The sequence below is a fragment of the Electrona antarctica genome (genome assembly GCF_951216825.1).
Source record: "Electrona antarctica genome assembly, chromosome: 20".
Lineage (NCBI taxonomy): Eukaryota > Metazoa > Chordata > Actinopteri > Myctophiformes > Myctophidae > Electrona > Electrona antarctica.
Genome location: NC_136801.1, coordinates 2548821 through 2567981, shown reverse-complemented (window position 1 = coordinate 2567981; position 19161 = coordinate 2548821). Strand labels below are relative to the sequence as shown.

Here is a 19161-nt window from a genome sequence, read left to right as displayed (position 1 = left end):
AATGACTTTCTGTATTTATTCTCTCATTTACTGCATTACTGTATTGCACTTCTCACTCTTCATTTCATTGTCAAAGTATTTGTATACTATGTGCAGTGACAATACATTGAATCTAATCTAATTTGCGGGACATGTTACATAGCGTTTTATCACTTCTTGACTCTGTGGGAGAAACTTAAAATAAAAAGTTTTTGCATTGAAAGTGGCAGTCCTGCAGTATTGCTTGATTGATTGAAAACTTTATTGAACATTAATTCAAAAGGATACATACACAGGAAAGACGTTAGGCTTGTTTCCGGTCAGTACATGGATTTAAAAATTAGGTCATGTTATCAGCCAACCATCTGATCAACTTGAGGCTGGAAGGCAAGTCATTCCATTGAACTGCTGCCGATGTTTTTCCTATTCAGTATTTTAGCCGTGACGTGAGCGCCCCGTCCAGAGATACTTCCGGGTCCTACTTTTGTGTCCCCATAGAGTTATACTGTGACGCTCTGTGTCGGACTAAATCTGAGACGAAAACAACCACGAAAGTCTCATTTTACCACTTTCCTCGCAACAACATAGCTGCTGCTCTCCCAAATCTGGCTGTGACAGGCCGTTTACCCCACACTGGATACTATCGCCATTTTATTTAATTGTGTCAAGTTGTCAACCAAATCCTCATTAATTGGAAACTAGATTCAACATACTCAAGCCTGCACACATTCTAAATATGCCCCCGAAATATTACTGAGCAATATACTGAGCAAATGGACTGTTACCACCTTCAATAATAAAGATAATAATAGTCTTTATTGTCTCCACATCATATATTTTCTTTGTAATGGACACTTGTACAAAACATTAATAATTCTACTCGAGTTGGAAGCATTAACACCCATTTTAACCCTCAATGGCTTCCTTTCTGAAAAATAATGTCATTGTAAAAAGATTCACGTGTTTAGATATTCTATTTAAAATGAGATGCGGACGGGAGCTGGTGCCACTTGGACCCGGACGTAACGTAGCACTACAAAATGACGTCAGACTTAAATACTGAATACTCAAGTACACAATTCAGTACACGAGATAGTGATGTTGGTGGTAAATGAGTTAGGCAGTGTCAACATTATTCCATTCAGATAAATGCATAAATCAAGACAAGAGAGTTACATATTTCTAATCCAAAATCATTTATTAAGTACTTGACAGGATGAAACAACTGCAAGTGGATATTCAATATTTCTCTTAGTTTAAACACAGCCATGTTTTAATGCAGGAGTAATGCTTTCATCACAGATAAGATTATTTAAATTATTAATTGGATATTGGGCTAATTAATACGCTCCTCAAAGTGATAGAAAAGTAGAAAGAAAGAGAGGGAAAGACAAAGATTTTACATAGACATCTAGATTATCTGATACATTGGGTGACTTCATCAGTTCCGTTGCCATGGTAGAAGTGATCAAATGACAGACCTTTTGATGTTGAGTCGATGGTTATGTCTCTATTAAAAGGTCTTTCTGATGTCCAGCCAACGTCATTCTTCATCCACAAAGCTAATGTTACTTTCTTCAAACGCTCCGCCGAGCGATTGGCAAAGTCTTGTTGTTGGCCTTGACCCTTGAGGCCCCTGGCTGCCAGAGGCGCACCGTCGCTCTGAGCCACACCTAACCTGACAAACACTGTTCAGGGGCCTTCCATCCTAATAGAACACCAGGGGCCCCATGTGGCTGCCAGAGGCACACCGTCGCTCTACCATCTATGCTAACATGCATGCTAGCATGCAAAATAATAACCAACTCCAACCAACCAAACGGCCTCCAATTTCATGAAAAAAGTACCACTTCCAATTTTGGCTCCCTACTTCTGGTTTGTGTAATTGTCTTTAAACTTCACTCACAAACACAGTTATATGTTTCAACTATACACTATTTAGCATTTGTTTTCCTTTAGTGAATACTTAATTCATCATGAATACATTGTTTGTAAAGCATTATAAATCATTAGTAGACAGTTATAACTTTACTTACCGTACTTTATTCCGCCAATTTTATTTTAGCATCCTAGCTACTACTTCCACATACTTTATGCTAGAATGTTAGATCAAACATCAACATGTTCAGCTTTATGCAGTTATTAATGCTTGTTCTTTTCTTTTTACAAATCTTTATACTATTTTTCCACTTTTTAATTTTTTATAAATCTTTTTCTTCAGCTTTAATACATTTTCTACTGTACATCACATACATTGTGGGTTTTCAGCGAGCCCACACAGTTTCTGCAGGAACTGCTTTTCTAGTTTAAAGTCTGTTTATTTACTTTTTTCCCTTTGGTTTTCGGGGAAGTTACCCGACTCTTTTTCAAAGGTTTGTCTCCAGTGTGGCAACGCTGGTGGTATTTTAGAGAAGTTAACTGACAGAAACTCTTGTCACAAAGTTTACACTTGTAAGGTTTTTCTCCAGTGTGGATACGCTGGTGTGTCTTCAGCTCCCTTTCGATAATGAAACGTTTGTCACAATGTGTACAGTGGAATGGTCTTTCTCCAGCGTGGTAACGCTGGTGTTGCTTCAGATAAGCTGTTCTACTAAAACTCTTGTCACATTGTTTACACTGGAAAGGTTTTTCTCCTGTGTGGGTAACCTGGTGTAGCTTCAGTAGTTTTAACATTGTGAAACTCTTGCCACAATGTTCACACTGGAAAGGTTTTTCTCTGTAACTGTGAATAATCTGGTGGTTCTTCAGAACACCTGCCCGGTGGAATCTCATGTTGCAATGTTTACATTGGAATGGTTTTTCTCCAGTGTGGATATGCTGGTGTCTCTTTAGGTCAAATTTATGTCTGTAACTCTTTTCACAATGATTACATTGGAAACGTTTTTCTCCTACATGTGTGACACACAGGTGTGTCTTAAGGCCAATTGCAGTAATGAAACCCTTTTCACAATGTGTACAGATGTGGAGGATGTGGGTCTCTGAAGACCGGGACCTCACACCTGAGAGAGAGAGAGAGAGAGAGAGAGAGAGAGAGAGAGAGAGAGAGAGAGAGAGAGAGAGGTGAATAGGCAGGTTAAAAATAATGAGTACAGGTACAACTTGAAAAGCTTCCATCATCAAACAAATTCCTTGTTTGGGAGCACTAAGGCTTCCCGGGTTAATACTTTGTTTTTCAAAATTTGCTTTTGTATTTAGTAACTGTGCCAACTCTTTTTTCCCCCTAAATGTCGTTTTTGTCCCTGTTTTTAACACTGACTGACCTCCACCGGACTCCTCCCGATAATCACTGTCTTCGGTGTCAGAGTCACTGGACTCCTGCCGATAATCACGGTCTTCAGTGTGAGATTCACTGGACTCCTCCTGATAATCACTGTCTTCAGTGTCAGATTCAAGTTGAAGTACAAAATGCGAAGAAATGTCTTCATTCTCATCTTCACTTTCCACTGCTAGTATTGTCAACATTGACCCATCAGGCGCCTCTGGTCTTTGAAGTAGCTCCTCCTGTTCTTCGTTAATCCCTGGTTCTGGAAACGTAAAAACAAGTTCATTAGTACGATTTAAGCAAAATACATATTTCCAACAGGGTTTATGAGGCAGAGCTCCCATGTGCGTACTCAATAAAGAAAATAATAATCTGCATCCATGATTACAAATGTTACAATATACAGACATACTGGTATCTGTATAGCACTATCAAAGAGCTGTGCTTTCCTTTGGAGTGTCTATTGGACTCACAATATGTTTTAACAGCGGACGAGCATCGGCCGATACATCGTCTAATCGCCCAAAAAGATGAATCATTTGTATCTTTTCGACCATCGCCTGTTCGCCTGCTACCGCCGGTAGTTGCCGGGTCCCATAGACAAATAATGCACTTCCGGAATAATACAAAAAAAAGAAAGAAAAAGCCTCTCCCCCTCCCCTCCTGAAACAGGGCGGGAAGGGCACTTTGTGTTTAGAGTATCCCTAATGGCGGCGCCCATGCTCTGTACGATCGTAAAACTCCAGTCAGCCTGAATCACACTTCACACTGCATGAAGACCCAGGATCAGCCTGCCTCCCCCTCCCCTCCGGTTTCTCCCTCCTCCCCTCCTGTTTCAGGGGAGGAGAGGGGGTCTGTAGTGTGTCGGAACATGGCGGCTCCCATGGACGCAACCACCATCGTAACAGCCATGAATAACACTACAGTGCAACACACATGGATAGAAGACGGACACACACACACACACACACACACACACACACACACACACACACACACACACACACACACACACACACACACACACACACACACACACACACACACACACACACAGGGGCATTACATACTATAGGAAATTATTATAATTAACCTATAGTGCATTTTTCCATATCGTTATTATCATTTGGCTATATGAAACAGAAATGAGACGCACCCCTTACCTTCTGCATGGGCATGTTCAACCTCAACATGGCCAATAAGGATATTTAAAGGTGTAGTGAAATTAAAAATACGTTTTTCACACCTTTAGACCATCTCCGTGGTCATCATATGAGCATACCTAACAATGGATGCCAAAGAAATGGGAAAATTCTCATTTTTGTGTGTTTCTATATCAAAAGTCCATAAAAATATATTTTGTATTACTTCCTGAAAACGAAAACGTGCTGCGTGATGACGTGTCGAGGCCAACATCGATAAAAGCCAATAAAAATGAAGCTCACCCGTATCCTCTCCATATGTGCGCATCCGTGCAGCACAGCTGCTATTGATTACAGAAATCCTCCGTTTTTATTCCCATTCCAGATAACATCCAGACAGTGTATTACTCGGTTTTAACTTAATCATCACGCTAAAATATGTATCTGAAAACATTATAGGGTAGAACAGTAAACTGGTACAGTTGGCCGTCTATTTGATTTGTAAACAAACACACACCACGCTGCTGCGTATAGCATAGCAACAATCCCTAGCTACCGTCCCATCGCCTGAAGGGATGCGACGCTCTGATTGGTTCAGAAACTTCAGACCGGTGTTTCAACTTGAAACCGTTTGAAACTTCATAATAAAATGTCCACCATTTCCGTTTCATTACACCTTTAACACTGAGGTGCCCACAATGTTTACGTGCCCACTCTTCCTGCACCCTTTTGCAATGTGAAATGCCACCAAATGCATAATCCTTGCCAACTTTGCCCCTGTCTTTTCTTTATATGGAATGAAGCCCATCATGTGAAAGATGATGTGCTTTTATTGTGAAGGGAAAAGTTTCTGAACGTCTCAGCCTGCATATTTCCATGTGCTGAAAATAGCTGATCTACAAGCTCACAATGTGTGGTGGACATGACGCATTGTGAGCTTGTAAATCTGCTATTTGCAGCATGCAACACCACATCGTACGACGAAGAATATACCAGGTTTCACGTGGGAGATGTATTTTGCTGGCCGAGTCGGCCTGCACACAGCGCTACTCGACGCAAAATAACAAGCCATTGGAAGCTATTTTTCGGTGGCACTCTATGTTGAATCAATCAACAACAAGTTTACCGCGTTTGGGGTCGGGGTCCTTCAAAATAGGAGCTCTGGGGGGCCGGAACAACATGGCCGCTTTTACTCGGAAAGCCGTGACCCGGAAACAATCTACTAAAAAAAGTTCACTTTACATAGCTGTCTTATATTGCGATGGTTTTAGTTTATACGATATATGATCCAAAAAGCGTTCATATTTTGCGGGAGAGACGGGTGAGGAGCAGAAATGAAGCGCCAGCATATCGATCCGTTCAACACCACGGAGAGCGCCCTGGATTAGGAGAAACGAGTCATTCTTTCCGCCGCGCTAACGGCTAACTCAATGATAAGCTAACATGGGGACAGAGCGGAGCATACGGTAGCCGAGAGGCTGACTGACAAATAAAAAAAAGGGAAAAATTCAGAATATTCTTATCTCGCCCCGTATCACTGAGGACACGCTAGGACGTCCTCAGACGTCGTAGGCAACTCCCGGTTCCATTCCCTAGGACGTGTGGCGACGTCCTATGGACGGAAACGGTTAACCAATTCCGTACATAGGACGTCGCCACACGTCCTAGGGGTCCCAATCGACGCGTACATCCGACGTCCTCACACGTCTTAGCGCATCCTCAATGATACGGGGCGAGATGAGAATATTCTGAATTTTTTCCTTTTTTATATTTGTCAGTTCGGCTACCGTATGCTCTAGGCAATTGTTAGCTTACCATTGACTTGGCCGTTAGCGCGGCGGAAAGAATGACTCGTCTCTCTTAATCCAGGGCGCTCTCCGTGGTATTAAGGATCGATATACTGGCGCTTAATTTCTGCTCCTCATCCGTCTCTCCCGCAAAATATGAACGCTTTTTGGATCATATATCGTATAAATTAAAACGATCGCAATGTAAGCTAGCTGAGTAAAAGCGGCCATGTTGTTCCGGCACCCCAGAGCTCCTATTTAGAAGGACTTCCGGCACTGATTGTGTTAAGAAATTAAGTAGCATGTGCGAATCTTTAGGTCGGAGCCCCCCCCCCCCCCAAAAAACAACCATTTAACGGAATTGCATAAATCACACAAATTTGGAATGAAAACGGCGATTTTGCCGAAAAGCTACACTTTTGCATGTCTGATCGCCATTCGGACTCGCCACATTACTAACCGTGTCCACAACTGCAGGCGGAAGCTACGTATAGTCGGAATGGTGGTGCACTCCCCGTCCCCTAGTTAAAACCCACCCTAGTTAAAATGGTAAATGGTGCATTTATATAGCGCCTTTATCCAAGGCGCTTTACATAGATTGTGCATTACATTCACCCATTCACACACACATTCATACACCGATTGCGGCGGAAGCCATGCAAGGTACCAACCAGCACAACGGGAGCAATTTGGGGTTCAGTGTCTTGCCCAAGGACACTTCGACATGTAGCCAGGAGGAGCCGGGATTCAAACCACCGACCCATGGATCATTGGACGACCTGCTCTACCTCTTGAGCCACAGTCGCCCTAGTTAAAACCCACTCACCGAAGTCAAAGTCGTGGAAGTGCTGGGGTAGTCGTCTCTGTCTCTTCCCCCGTCCTGCTGCTGGAGGCTCTGGAGAAATGGTTCCGGCTGCTTCTGGAGAACTCATCTTCACCTGCAGGCTGGACTCCACAGACCGGTCTGGAGTCAATGGAATGAAGGAACAGAATAAGGACGTTGACGTTGAAGTTTACAACGTCTGCTGTGTTCGCTCCCTGTGTAGTACCACAGACTGCCGTTGTACAAACAGTGGGCACTAGTGGTGCAAAATTATTAAATAAAAGTAAATATTCAATTAATTGCGATGCCGATTGTGATAGTCATGGACGATAATTAATCAATTCACAAATGTCAAAAATCCTTTATTAATGATAATAATAAAGTCCTTCCCGTTCTGACATTCCATATGTTGATCTGACCTTATCAAACCCTGTAGGCCTACACTCAAGACACACCGTACAAGATACTTTTCAACCTGTTCATAGACTATTTTTTCCGTAATTTTCTAGATGGAGCTAAGAATAGAAATAGAGCGGTAGTTGCCGGGGTCTAATTTGCTCCCTTTCTTGTGCAGGGGGTTATTTTGGCCAGTTTGAAATCTTGGGGGACCTGTCCCTGTTTGATGGAGAGGTTTATTATGTGGGTGATGATTGGAGCAATAGAGATGGGAGAGTGTCTGAGACCTATTTCAGGTCAACACTGTAATTTGCATTATTATTGCAAGTGAATAAAACAAAAACATACCTTCCCGGATGACGTATTCTAGTAGAAAACACACTTTACCACATCCAAAGTGGGGGAACTGTTCCTAGTCCAGAGTCTCGACTGTACTTGAAGCTATCTTATAGCATTAGCGTTAGCATAGCCTACAAAACAAACCGTCTTTGAACCTATAATGTGCAAATTCTTCCCGATTTCACAACTAGCCAGTCTGTCACCCTTTACTGACGGTCGTGCAACGATAATCTCAGACGCAAGTTGCACAAATGGTTGTAGGCTACTGCAAACTGTATATCATCACACAGACATTCTGTATCACGATGTCGCTGCTCTGTTTGTTCGTCAGCCACGTTGTTCACCAGTGTCTAGTTATCACGGATAAGGGGCACTATTTTCTGGCAAATCTAAGCTAGCAAATATAAGACTTCCGGGGGACGATCTCTTCAAAATAAGAGTACCCGAAAAAAAGATTAATTTGCACATTAAAACTATAAATTAAGCATTTAAACGATGCTATAGGACACACATTATGTTTCTGTGTAAAAATAAGTAATGTTTCTGTGTAAAGATAAGTAATTAAAAAGTTATCTAAATGGATAAATGCTATTCACTGGAGTGCATGGACTTTATAAAGTGGACACTGGACAAAAATCCCTGCTATGTATCGACTAGTGTGACATATGCACATGTCCGGGGAGACCTCCTCTACAACACCACACTGTCCGCTAAGCAGCAGAGGTGTAAAACAAAAATTGGCACGCCATACAGCGAGGTGAAACATTAAAAAAAATCCCATTTCCAGACTAAAGTCAACTAAAGTGGACACTGGACAAAAATCCCTGCTATGTATCGACTAGTGTGACATACGCACATGTCCGTGGAGACCTCCTCTACAACACCACACTGTCCGCTAAGCAGCAGAGGTGTAAAACAAAAATTGGCACGCCATACAGCGAGGTGAAACATAAAACAATGTCCCATTTCCAGACTAAAGTCAACTAAAGTGGACACTGGACAAAAATCCCTGCTATGTATCGACTAGTGTGACATACGCACATGTCCGGGGAGACCTCCTCTACAACACCACACTGTCCGCTAAGCAGCAGAGGTGTAAAACAAAAATTGGCACGCCATACAGCGAGGTGAAATATAAAAAATGTCCCATTTCCAGACTAAAGTCAACTAAAGTGGACACTGGACAAAAATCCCTGCTATGTATCGACTAGTGTGACATACGCACATGTCCGGGGAGACCTCCTCTACAACACCACACTGTCCGCTAAGCAGCAGAGGTGTAAAAATTTAATTGGCAAGCCATACAGCGAGGTGAACGGTCAAAAAATATCCCATTTCCAGACTAAAGTCAACTAAAGTGGACACTGGACAAAAATCCCTGCTATGTATCGACTAGTGTGACATACGCACATGTCCGTGGAGACCTCCTCTACAACACCACACTGTCCGCTAAGCAGCAGAGGTGTAAAACAAAAATTGGCACGCCATACAGCGAGGTGAAACATAAAACAATGTCCCATTTCCAGACTAAAGTCAACTAAAGTGGACACTGGACAAAAATCCCTGCTATGTATCGACTAGTGTGACATACGCACATGTCCGGGGAGACCTCCTCTACAACACCACACTGTCCGCTAAGCAGCAGAGGTGTAAAAATGTAATTGGCAAACCATACAGCGAGGTGAACGGTCAAAAATATCCCATTTCCAGACTAAAGTCAACTAAAGTGGACACTGGACAAAAATCCCTGCTATGTATCGACTAGTGTGACATACGCACATGTCCGTGGAGACCTCCTCTACAACACCACACTGTCCGCTAAGCAGCAGAGGTGTAAAACAAAAATTGGCACGCCATACAGCGAGGTGAAATATAAAAAAATGTCCCATTTCCAGACTAAAGTCAACTAAAGTGGACACTGGACAAAAATCCCTGCTATGTATCGACTAGTGTGACATACGCACATGTCCGTGGAGACCTCCTCTACAACACCACACTGTCCGCTAAGCAGCAGAGGTGTTAAACAAAAATTGGCACGCCATACAGCGAGGTGAAACATAAAACAATGTCCCATTTCCAGACTAAAGTCAACTAAAGTGGACACTGGACAAAAGTCCCTGCTATGTATCGACTAGTGTGACATACGCACATGTCCGGGGAGACCTCCTCTACAACACCACACTGTCCGCTAAGCAGCAGAGGTGTAAAACAAAAATTGGCACGCCATACAGCGAGGTGAAAGGTCAAAAAATATCCCATTTCCAGACTAAAGTTAACTAAAGTGGACACTGGACAAAAATCCCTGCTATGTATCGACTAGTGTGACATACGCACATGTCCGTGGAGACCTCCTCTACAACACCACACTGTCCGCTAAGCAGCAGAGGTGTAAAACAAAAATTGGCACGCCATACAGCGAGGTGAAAGGTAAAAAAACATCCCATTTCCAGACTAAAGTTAAGAGGGTACAATGTGTACAATGTTTGCACTTTATGTTTGCAGTGATGTTTTGCACTATAGGTACTTACTGCATGTTGTACCTTTTTATACATTTGAGTGATGTGTGCACTTATAGGTACATTGCATGTTGTACCATATTATACATTTGAGTGACGTTTGCATTGAAGTACATTGCATGTTGTACCTATACTTTTGAGTAACGTTTGCACTTGGTACATTAAACGTCTTACCTTTTTATACATTTGAGTAATGTATGCACTTATAGGTACGTTTGCACTTATAGTATCATTTTGAATTTTTGAGTGACGTTTGCACTGATTGACGTTTGTAGTTTTTGCATGTGTTTGAATAATGTTTGCTGTATTAACACAGATGCACACACATACAGTAAATTGATCAAAAGTTACTACTAAACTATTAAAGTAGATTCTCAGTCCACCTTAAGACAAATTACGTTTAAAAACAAATATTGTAGGGATTTGGAAACTTTTTTTGCAGAGTGAATTTTTCTTCTTCTGTGTAACAGTGAATGAGAAACACCGTAAGCAAACTGTATGCCTTTTTCTTTCCATTGAAAGTGTACACTGTTATATTAGCAATGATTAATTAAAAGGTATTTTTGGTAACTTTCAAAGCCTTGTCTGTATTCTTTTATATTCTATTGTATTTTAGTCCACTTTTTGACCTTTCACCTCACTGTATGGCGTGCCAATTTTTGTTGTACACCTCTGCTGCTTAGCGGACAGTGTGGTGTTGTAGAGGAGGTCTCCCCGGACATGTGCATATGTCACACTAGTCGATACATAGCAGGGATTTTTGTCCAGTGTCCACTTTAGTTGACTTTAGTCTGGAAATGGGACATCTTTTTATGTTTCACCTCGCTGTATGGCGTGCCAATTTTTGTTTTACACCTCTGCTGCTTAGCGGACAGTGTGGTGTTGTAGAGGAGGTCTCCACGGACATGTGCGTATGTCACACTAGTCGATACATAGCAGGGATTTTTGTCCAGTGTCCACTTTAGTTGACTTTAGTCTGGAAATGGGATGTTTTTTGACCTTTCACCTCGCTGTATGGTGTGCCAATTACATTTTTACACCTCTGCTGCTTAGCGGACAGTGTGGTGTTGTAGAGGAGGTCTCCCCGGACATGTGCGTATGTCACACTAGTCGATACATAGCAGGGATTTTTGTCCAGTGTCCACTTTAGTTGACTTTAGTCTGGAAATGGGACATTTTTTTATGATTCACCTCGCTGTATGGCGTGCCAATTTTTGTTTTACACCTCTGCTGCTTAGCGGACAGTGTGGTGTTGTAGAGGAGGTCTCCCCGGACATGTGCATATGTCACACTAGTCGATACATAGCAGGGATTTTTGTCCAGTGTCCACTTTATAAAGTCCATGCACTCCAGTGAATGGACTTGGGCACTCCAGTGCATGGACTTGGGCATTTATCCATTTAGATAACTTTTTTACGTTATTTAATTACTTATTTTTACACAGAAACATAATGTGTGTGTCTTCACAATAACTGTAATGTAATAACAATACTAATAATGTAATGTAATAATTATTTAATTAACCACGCTTTTATTCTGAAAGCAACCGGATGTCTTAAATTTGCTAGCTTTCAAACAGGAAGTTCTAGATTTGCCAAAAGAACGGAGCCGGATAAGGGAGAAATGGATAAGACTTCCGTTGGCCGAGCTCTTCAGAATAAAAGTAACCTCTAAAGTAAGTAAACAAAAACGATTATTTTGCACATTAAAACAAATTAAGTATAACACAAATTAATGAAATTATGTGTAGGCCTATTTGTATTTATATTAACATTAACAAATTATCTAAATGGATACATGCTGTTCCTCACTTCCCTGGAGTGCATAGGCCTATAGCCCGTACAAATAGGACGCTGGACAGAAGACGGTTCTTTGTGTCAGCTGTACAAACAAATGTATGTTTTGGGTGAATTAAATAACATTGACCTACATGTAGTGAGGACCTACAGCGCCAGAGATGTCTGCGTAGGGCGAGAGGCATATTAAAAGACCCCTCTCATCCAAACCACAGACTCTTTTCCCTTCTCCCCTCTGGGAGGCACCACAGGACTATTGGCCGATGTTTTTCCTATTCAGTATTTTAACCGTGACGTGAGCACCCCCTCCAGAGATACTTCTGGGTCCTACTTTTGTGTCCCCATAGAGTTATACTGTGACGCTCCGTCGGACTAAATCTGAGACGAAAACAACCACGAAAGTCTCATTTTACCGCTTTCCTCGCAACAACAAAGCTGCTGTTCTCCCAAATCTGGCTGTGACAGGCCGTCTACCCCACACTGGATACTATCGCCATTTGATTTCATTGTGTCAACTAAATCCTCATTAATTGCAAACTAGATTCAACATACTCAAGCCTGCACACATTCTAAATATGCCCCCGAAATATTGTACTGAGCAAATGGACTGTTACCACCTTCAATAATAATGATAATAATAATAGTCTTTATTGTCTCCATTTTCTTTGTCATGGACACTTGTACAAAACATTAATAATTCTACTCGAGTTGGAAGCATTAAGACCCATTTTAACCCTCAATGGCTTCCTTTCTGAAAAATAACATCATTGTAAAAAGATTCACGCGTTTAGATATTCTATTTAAAATGAGATGCGGACGGGAGCTGGTGCCACTTGGACCCGGACATAACCTAGCACTACAAAATGATGTCGGACTTAAATACTGAATACTCAAGTACACAATGCAGTACACGAGATGGTGATGTTGGCGGAAAATGAGTTAAGCAGTGTCAACATGATTCCATTCAGATAAATGCATAAATCAAGACAAGAGAGTTACATATTTCTAATCCGAAATCATTTATTAAGTACTTGACAGGATGAAACAACTGCAAGTGGATATTCAATATTTCTTAGTTTAAACACAGCCATGTTTTAATGCAGGAGTAATACTTTCATCACAGATAAGATTATTTAAATGATTAATTGGATATTGGGCTAATTAATACACTCCTCAAAGTGATATAAAAGTAGAAAGAAAGAGAGGGAAAGACAAAGATTTTACATAGACATCTGATACATTGGGTGACTTCATCAGTTCTGTTGCCATGGTAGAAGTGATCAAATGACAGACCTTTTGATGTTGAGTCGATGGTTATGTCTTTGTCTCTATAAAAAGGTCTTTCTGATGTCCAGCCAACGGCCAGAGATTATTCTTCAGCCGCAAAGCTAATGTTACTTTCTTCAAACGCTCCGCCGAGTGATTGGCAAAGTCTTGTTGTTGGCCTTGACCCTTGACCCATGTGGCCCCCAGGGGCCCCAGGCACCGTCGCTCTGAGCCACACCCAACCTGACACAAACACTGTTCAGGGGCCTGCCATCCTAATAGAACACCAGGGGCCCCTGGCTGCCAGAGGTACACCGTCGTTCTACCGTCTATGCTAACATGCATGCTAGCATGCAAAATGATAACCAACTCCAACTACCAACCAACCAACCGGCCTTCAATTTCATGAAAAAATACCACTTCCAATTTTGGCTCCCTACTTCTGGTTTGTGTAATTGTCTTTAAACTTCACTCACAAACACAGTTATATGTTTCAACTATACACTATTTAGCATTTTTTCCTTTAGTGAATACTTAATTCATCATGACTACATTGTTTGTAAAGCATTATAAATCATTAGTAGACAGTTATAACTTTACTTACCGTACTTTATTCCGCCAATTTTATTTTAGCATCCTAGCTAGTACTTCCACATACTTTATGCTAGAATGTTAGATCAAACATCAACATGTTCAGCTTTATGCAGTTATTTATGCTTGTACTTTTCTTTTTACAAATCTTTATACTATTTTTCACTTTTAATTGTTCATGAATCTTTTTCTTCAGCTTTAATACATTTTCTACTGTACATCACATACATTGTGGGTTTTCAGCGAGCCCACGCAGTTTCTGCAGGAACTGCTTTTCTAGTTTAAAGTTACGTTATCTATTTATTTACTTTTTTCCCCTTGGCTTTCCGGGAAGTTACCTGACTGAAACTCTTTTTCAAAGGTTTGTCTCCAGTGTGGCAACGCTGGTGGTATTTTAGAGAAGTTAACTGACAGAAACTCTTGTCACAAAGTTTACACTTGTAAGGTTTTTCTCCAGTGTGGATACGCTGGTGTGTCTTCAGCTCCCTTTTGATAATGAAACGTTTGTCACAATGTGTACAGTGGAATGGTCTTTCTCCAGCGTGGTAAAGCTGGTGTAGCTTCAGATAACCTGATCTACTAAAACTCTTGTCACATTGTTTACACTGGAAAGGTTTTTCTCCTGTGTGGGAAACCTGGTGTAGCTTCAGTAGTTTTAACGTAGTGAAGCTCTTGCCACAATGTTCACACTGGAAAGGTTTTTCTCTGTAACTATGAATAATCTGGTGGTTCTTCAGAAAATCTGCCCGGTGGAATCTCATGTTGCAATGTTTACATTGGAATGGTTTTACTCCAGTGTGGATATGCTGGTGTGATTTCAGGTCAAATTGATGTTTGTAACTCTTTTCACAATGATTACATTGGAAACGTCTTTCTCCTACATGTGTGACACACAGGTGTGTCTTAAGGCCAATTGCAGTAATGAAACCCTTTTCACAATGTGTACAGATGTGGGTCTCTGAAGACTGGGACCTCACACCTGAGAGAGAGAGAGAGAGGTAATAGGCAGGTTAAAAATAATGAGTACAGGTACAACTTGAAAAGCTCCCATCATCAAACAAATTCCTTGTTTGGGAGCACTAAGGCTTCCTGGGTTAATACTATATATTTGCTTTTGTATTTAGTAACTGTGCCAACTCTTTTTTCCCCCTAAATGTAGTTTGTGTCCCTGTGTTTAACACTGACTGACCTCCACCGGACTCCTCCCGATAATCACTGTCTTCGGTGTCAGAGTCACTGGACTCCTGCCGATAATCACGGTCTTCAGTGTGAGATTCACTGGACTCCTCCCGATAAACACTGTCTTCAGTGTCAGATTCAAGTTGAAGTACAACGTGCGAAGAAATGTCTTCATTCTCATCTTCACTTTTCACTGCTAGGATTGTCAACATTGACCCATCAGGCTCCTCTGGTCTTTGAAGTAGCTCCTCCTGTTCTTCATTAATCCCTGGTTCTGTAAACGTAAAAACAAGTTAATTAGTACGATTTAAGCAAAATACATATTTCCAACAGTGTTCATGAGGCAGAGCTCCCATGTGCGTACTTCACTTGTGCACTGAGATCACATGAAACACATAAAACGACCTCTGGGAGACTCAATAAAGAAAATAATAATCTGCATCCATGATTACAAATGTTATAATATACAGACATACTGGTATCTGTATAGCACTATCAAAGAGCTGTGCTTTCCTTTGGAGTGTCTATGGGACTCACAGTATGTTTTAACAGCGGACGAGCATCGGCCGATACATCGTCTAATCGCCCAAAAAGATGAATCATTTGTATCTATTCGGGCAACGTTGTTCTGCCCACTTTTCGACCATCGCCTGCTATCGCCGGTAGTCTCCCGGTCCCATAGACACATAATGCACTTCCGGAAAATTCGTCTGGCTGGCGCCTCGCCTGTTAAAACATACTGTAAGGTTATACTACATTTAACACATCGAATGCGGGAACCGTACATTTACGTTCTTAATTAGCCCTCGGTCCGGTGTGGGACACGTGAAACTACTGTACGTTTGAAGCATTTTTAATGATTACTTCAATCACCTTTCTAACCACCCGGACAATAGATCAAGCAGCCCCGATCCATGCCACAACACCCCGGTCACGTGATAAAAAAGAAAAAAAGCCTCTCCCCCTCCCCTCCTGAAACAGGGCGGGAGGGGCGCTTTGTGTTTAGAGTATCCCTAATGGCGGCGCCCATGCTCTGTACGATCGTAAAACTCCAGTCAGCCTGAATCACACACACACACACACACACACACACACACACACACACACACACACACACACACACACACACACACACACACACACACACACACACACACACACAATTATAAAGGAAATTATTATAATTAACCTATAGTGCATTTTTCCATATCGTTATTATCATTTGGCTATATGAAACAGAAATGAGACACACCCCTTAACTTCTGCATGGGCATGTTCAACCTCAACATGGCCAATAAGGATATTTAACACTGAGGTGCCCACAAGGTTTACGTGCCCACTCTTCCTGCACCCTTTTGCAATGTGAAATGCCACCGAATTCATAATCCTTGCCAACTTTGCCCCTGTCTTTTCTTTATATGGAATGAAGCCCCAACATGTGAAAGCTGATGTGCTTTTATTGTGAAGGGAAAAGTTTCTGAACGTCTCAGCCTGCATATTTCCATGTGCTGAAAATAGCTGATCTACAAGCTCACAATGTGTGGTGGACGTGACGCGTTGTGAGCTTGTAAATCTGCTATTTGCAGCATGCAACACCACACCAGAATATTCTGAATTTTTTCCTTTTTTTTACGTCAGTTCGCCTTTCGGCTACCGTATGCTACACTCTACGCAATTGTTAGCTTACCATTGACTTGGCCGTTAGCGCGGCGGAAAGAATGACTCGTCTCTCTTAATCCAGGGCGCTCTCCGTGGTGTTGAACGGATCGATATACTGGCGCTTCATTTCTGCTCCTCATCCGTCTCTCCCGCAAAATATGAACGCTTTTTGGATCATATATCGCATAAATTAAAACGCAATGTAAGCTAGCTATGTAAAGTAAACTTTTTTTTAGTGGATTGTTTCCGGGTCATGGGTTTCCGAGTAAAAGCGGCCATGTTGTTCCGGCACCCCAGAGCTCCTATTTTGAAGGACTTCCGGCACTGATTGTTTAAGAAATTAACAAAAAAACATTTAACGGAATTGTATAAATCACACAAATTTGGAATGAAAACGGCGATTTTTGCCGAAAAGCTACAATTTTGCATGTCTAATCGCCATTCCGACTCGCCACATTACTAACCGTGTCCATAACTGCAGGCGGAAGCTACGTATAGTCGGAATGGTGGTGTGTCAGAATGCCACTCTGCCCCCCCATGAGGGGATCCAGCGTCCTCTAGTTAAAACGTACCCTAGTTAAAACCCACTCACCGAAGTCAAAGTCGTGGAAGTGCTGGGGTAGTCGTCTCTGTCTCTTCTCCCGTCCTGCTGCTGGAGGCTCTGGAGAAATGGTTCCGGCTGCTTCTGGAGAACTCATCTTCACCTGCAGGCTGGACTCCACAGACCGGTCTGGAGTCTCTGGAATGAAGGAACAGAATAAGGACGTTGACGTTGAAGTTTACAACATGTGCTGTGTTCGCTCCCTGCGTTGTACCACAGACTGCCGTTGTACAAACAGTGGGCACTAGTGGTGCAAAATAAAAGTGATTATTCAATTCATTGCGATGCCGATCGTGATATTCATGGACGATAATTAATCAATTCACAAATGTCAATGTCTTTTTTTTTACCGCAACGAATTAAGGGATTGATTGAAATATTTATTAACAGTTTGCAGAATACAGTACATTTCAAGCACAACTCAATACAAAGACTGTTAACTGTGAGTGGACGACCCAATAAAGCATTACACTTGTTTACAAGAGGGTCCACCTTGTTCAATTCATCAAAACATTGAGAGACATACAAATAGACACTTCTATATAGCCAAAGAACAGGACAGGAATTAATCATAAAGGAGGTAAAAAAGAAACATATACAGTGAGGGGGAAAGGGGGGGGGGGATTCCGAGGGTGGAACTGATCTGCGACGCCGTATCGGGACGTTTACAGTGGCGCTCGCACACTTTCGCTTACAACAACCATTTAACAAAACAAGTCACCCTTCATATATGGAGATGGCCATTTAGGTTATGGAAGACATGTACCACCTAGATCTGCATATATGGAGCCGGCCAGCAACTCTGACCTTAAACCTTTAGATCTCCATATATGAGGCTGAGCTGACCTGCTCTGACATTCCATATGTTGATCCTTCCCCACCCGTCCTTCCTGTTCTGACATTCCATATGTTGATCTGACCTTATCAGACCCTGTACACTCAAGACACACTGTACAAGATTATTTTCAACCTGTTCATAGACTATTTTTTTCTGTCATTTTCGAGATGGAGCTAAGAATAGAAATAGAGCGATAATTGCCGGGGTCTAATTTGCTCCCTTTCTTGTGCAGGGGGGTTATTTTGGCCAGTTTGAAATCTTGGGGACCTGTCCCCGTTTGATGGAGAGGCATGAGTGTCTGAGACCTCTTTCAGGTCAACACTGTAATTTGCATTATTATTGTAAGTGAATAAACCAAAAACATACCTTGCCGGATGAGTATTCTGGTAGAAAACTCACTTTAACACATCCAAAGTGGGGGAACTGTTCTAGTCCAGTCTCTCGACTGTACTTTAAGCTATCTTAGCATTAGCGTTAGCATGGCCTACAAAAATAAACTGTCTTTGAACCTATAATGTGCAAATTCCTCCCGTTTTCACAACTAGCCAGTCCGTCACTCTTTACAGACTGTCATGCAACGAAAATCTCAGACGCAAGTTGCACAAAGGGTTGTACACTACATCATCACACAGACATTTTGTATCACGTTGTCGCTGCTCTGTCTGTTCGTCAGCCACGTCGTTCACCAGTGTCTTGTTATCACGGATAAGGGAGCATGGATAAGACATCCGGTGGCCGAGCTCTTCAGAATAAAAGTAACCTCTAAAGTAAGTAAACAAAAACGATTATTTTGCACATTAAAACAAATTAAGTATAACACAAATTAATGAAATTATGTGTAGGCCTATTTGTATTGATATTGTTAGCAGAGCTACCATAATATTGCAGTGCTAGGAAGAGTCTAGATAGCATGGAGACTGGTCTGAATATAAGGAGGAAATAAATAACACACAAATGGCAGCGCTAGCATACACTCCTCCAGTGTCG

At 41.8% G+C, this 19161-nt stretch overlaps 2 protein-coding genes across 4 annotated transcripts; both read right to left on the bottom strand.

Moving 5' to 3' along the window:
• Nucleotides 1–1222: 1222 nt before the first annotated feature.
• LOC306912679 (uncharacterized protein) lies at nucleotides 1223–8048 on the bottom strand. Its single transcript, XM_079489085.1, has 4 exons — nucleotides 7738–8048; nucleotides 6997–7134; nucleotides 3240–3503; nucleotides 1223–2978 (listed from the first exon to the last, which is right to left on the bottom strand). Exons 2-4 carry the CDS (start codon nucleotides 7100–7102, stop codon nucleotides 2281–2283), a joined length of 1068 nt encoding a protein of 355 aa, XP_079345211.1. The 5' UTR covers nucleotides 7103–7134; nucleotides 7738–8048; the 3' UTR covers nucleotides 1223–2280.
• A 4992-nt stretch (nucleotides 8049–13040) lies between these two features.
• LOC306913492 (uncharacterized protein) lies at nucleotides 13041–19161 on the bottom strand. 3 transcript variants are annotated; one of them, XM_079490172.1, is made up of 5 exons: nucleotides 19050–19161; nucleotides 18541–18936; nucleotides 17328–17474; nucleotides 15087–15350; nucleotides 13041–14876 (listed from the first exon to the last, which is right to left on the bottom strand). In XM_079490172.1, exons 3-5 carry the CDS (start codon nucleotides 17431–17433, stop codon nucleotides 14194–14196), a joined length of 1053 nt encoding a protein of 350 aa, XP_079346298.1. In that variant the 5' UTR covers nucleotides 17434–17474; nucleotides 18541–18936; nucleotides 19050–19161; the 3' UTR covers nucleotides 13041–14193. The 3 variants fall into 3 exon arrangements, with proteins under 3 accessions (XP_079346298.1, XP_079346300.1, XP_079346299.1); XM_079490174.1 differs by having other exon boundaries at nucleotides 18809–18936; XM_079490173.1 differs by having other exon boundaries at nucleotides 18541–19150.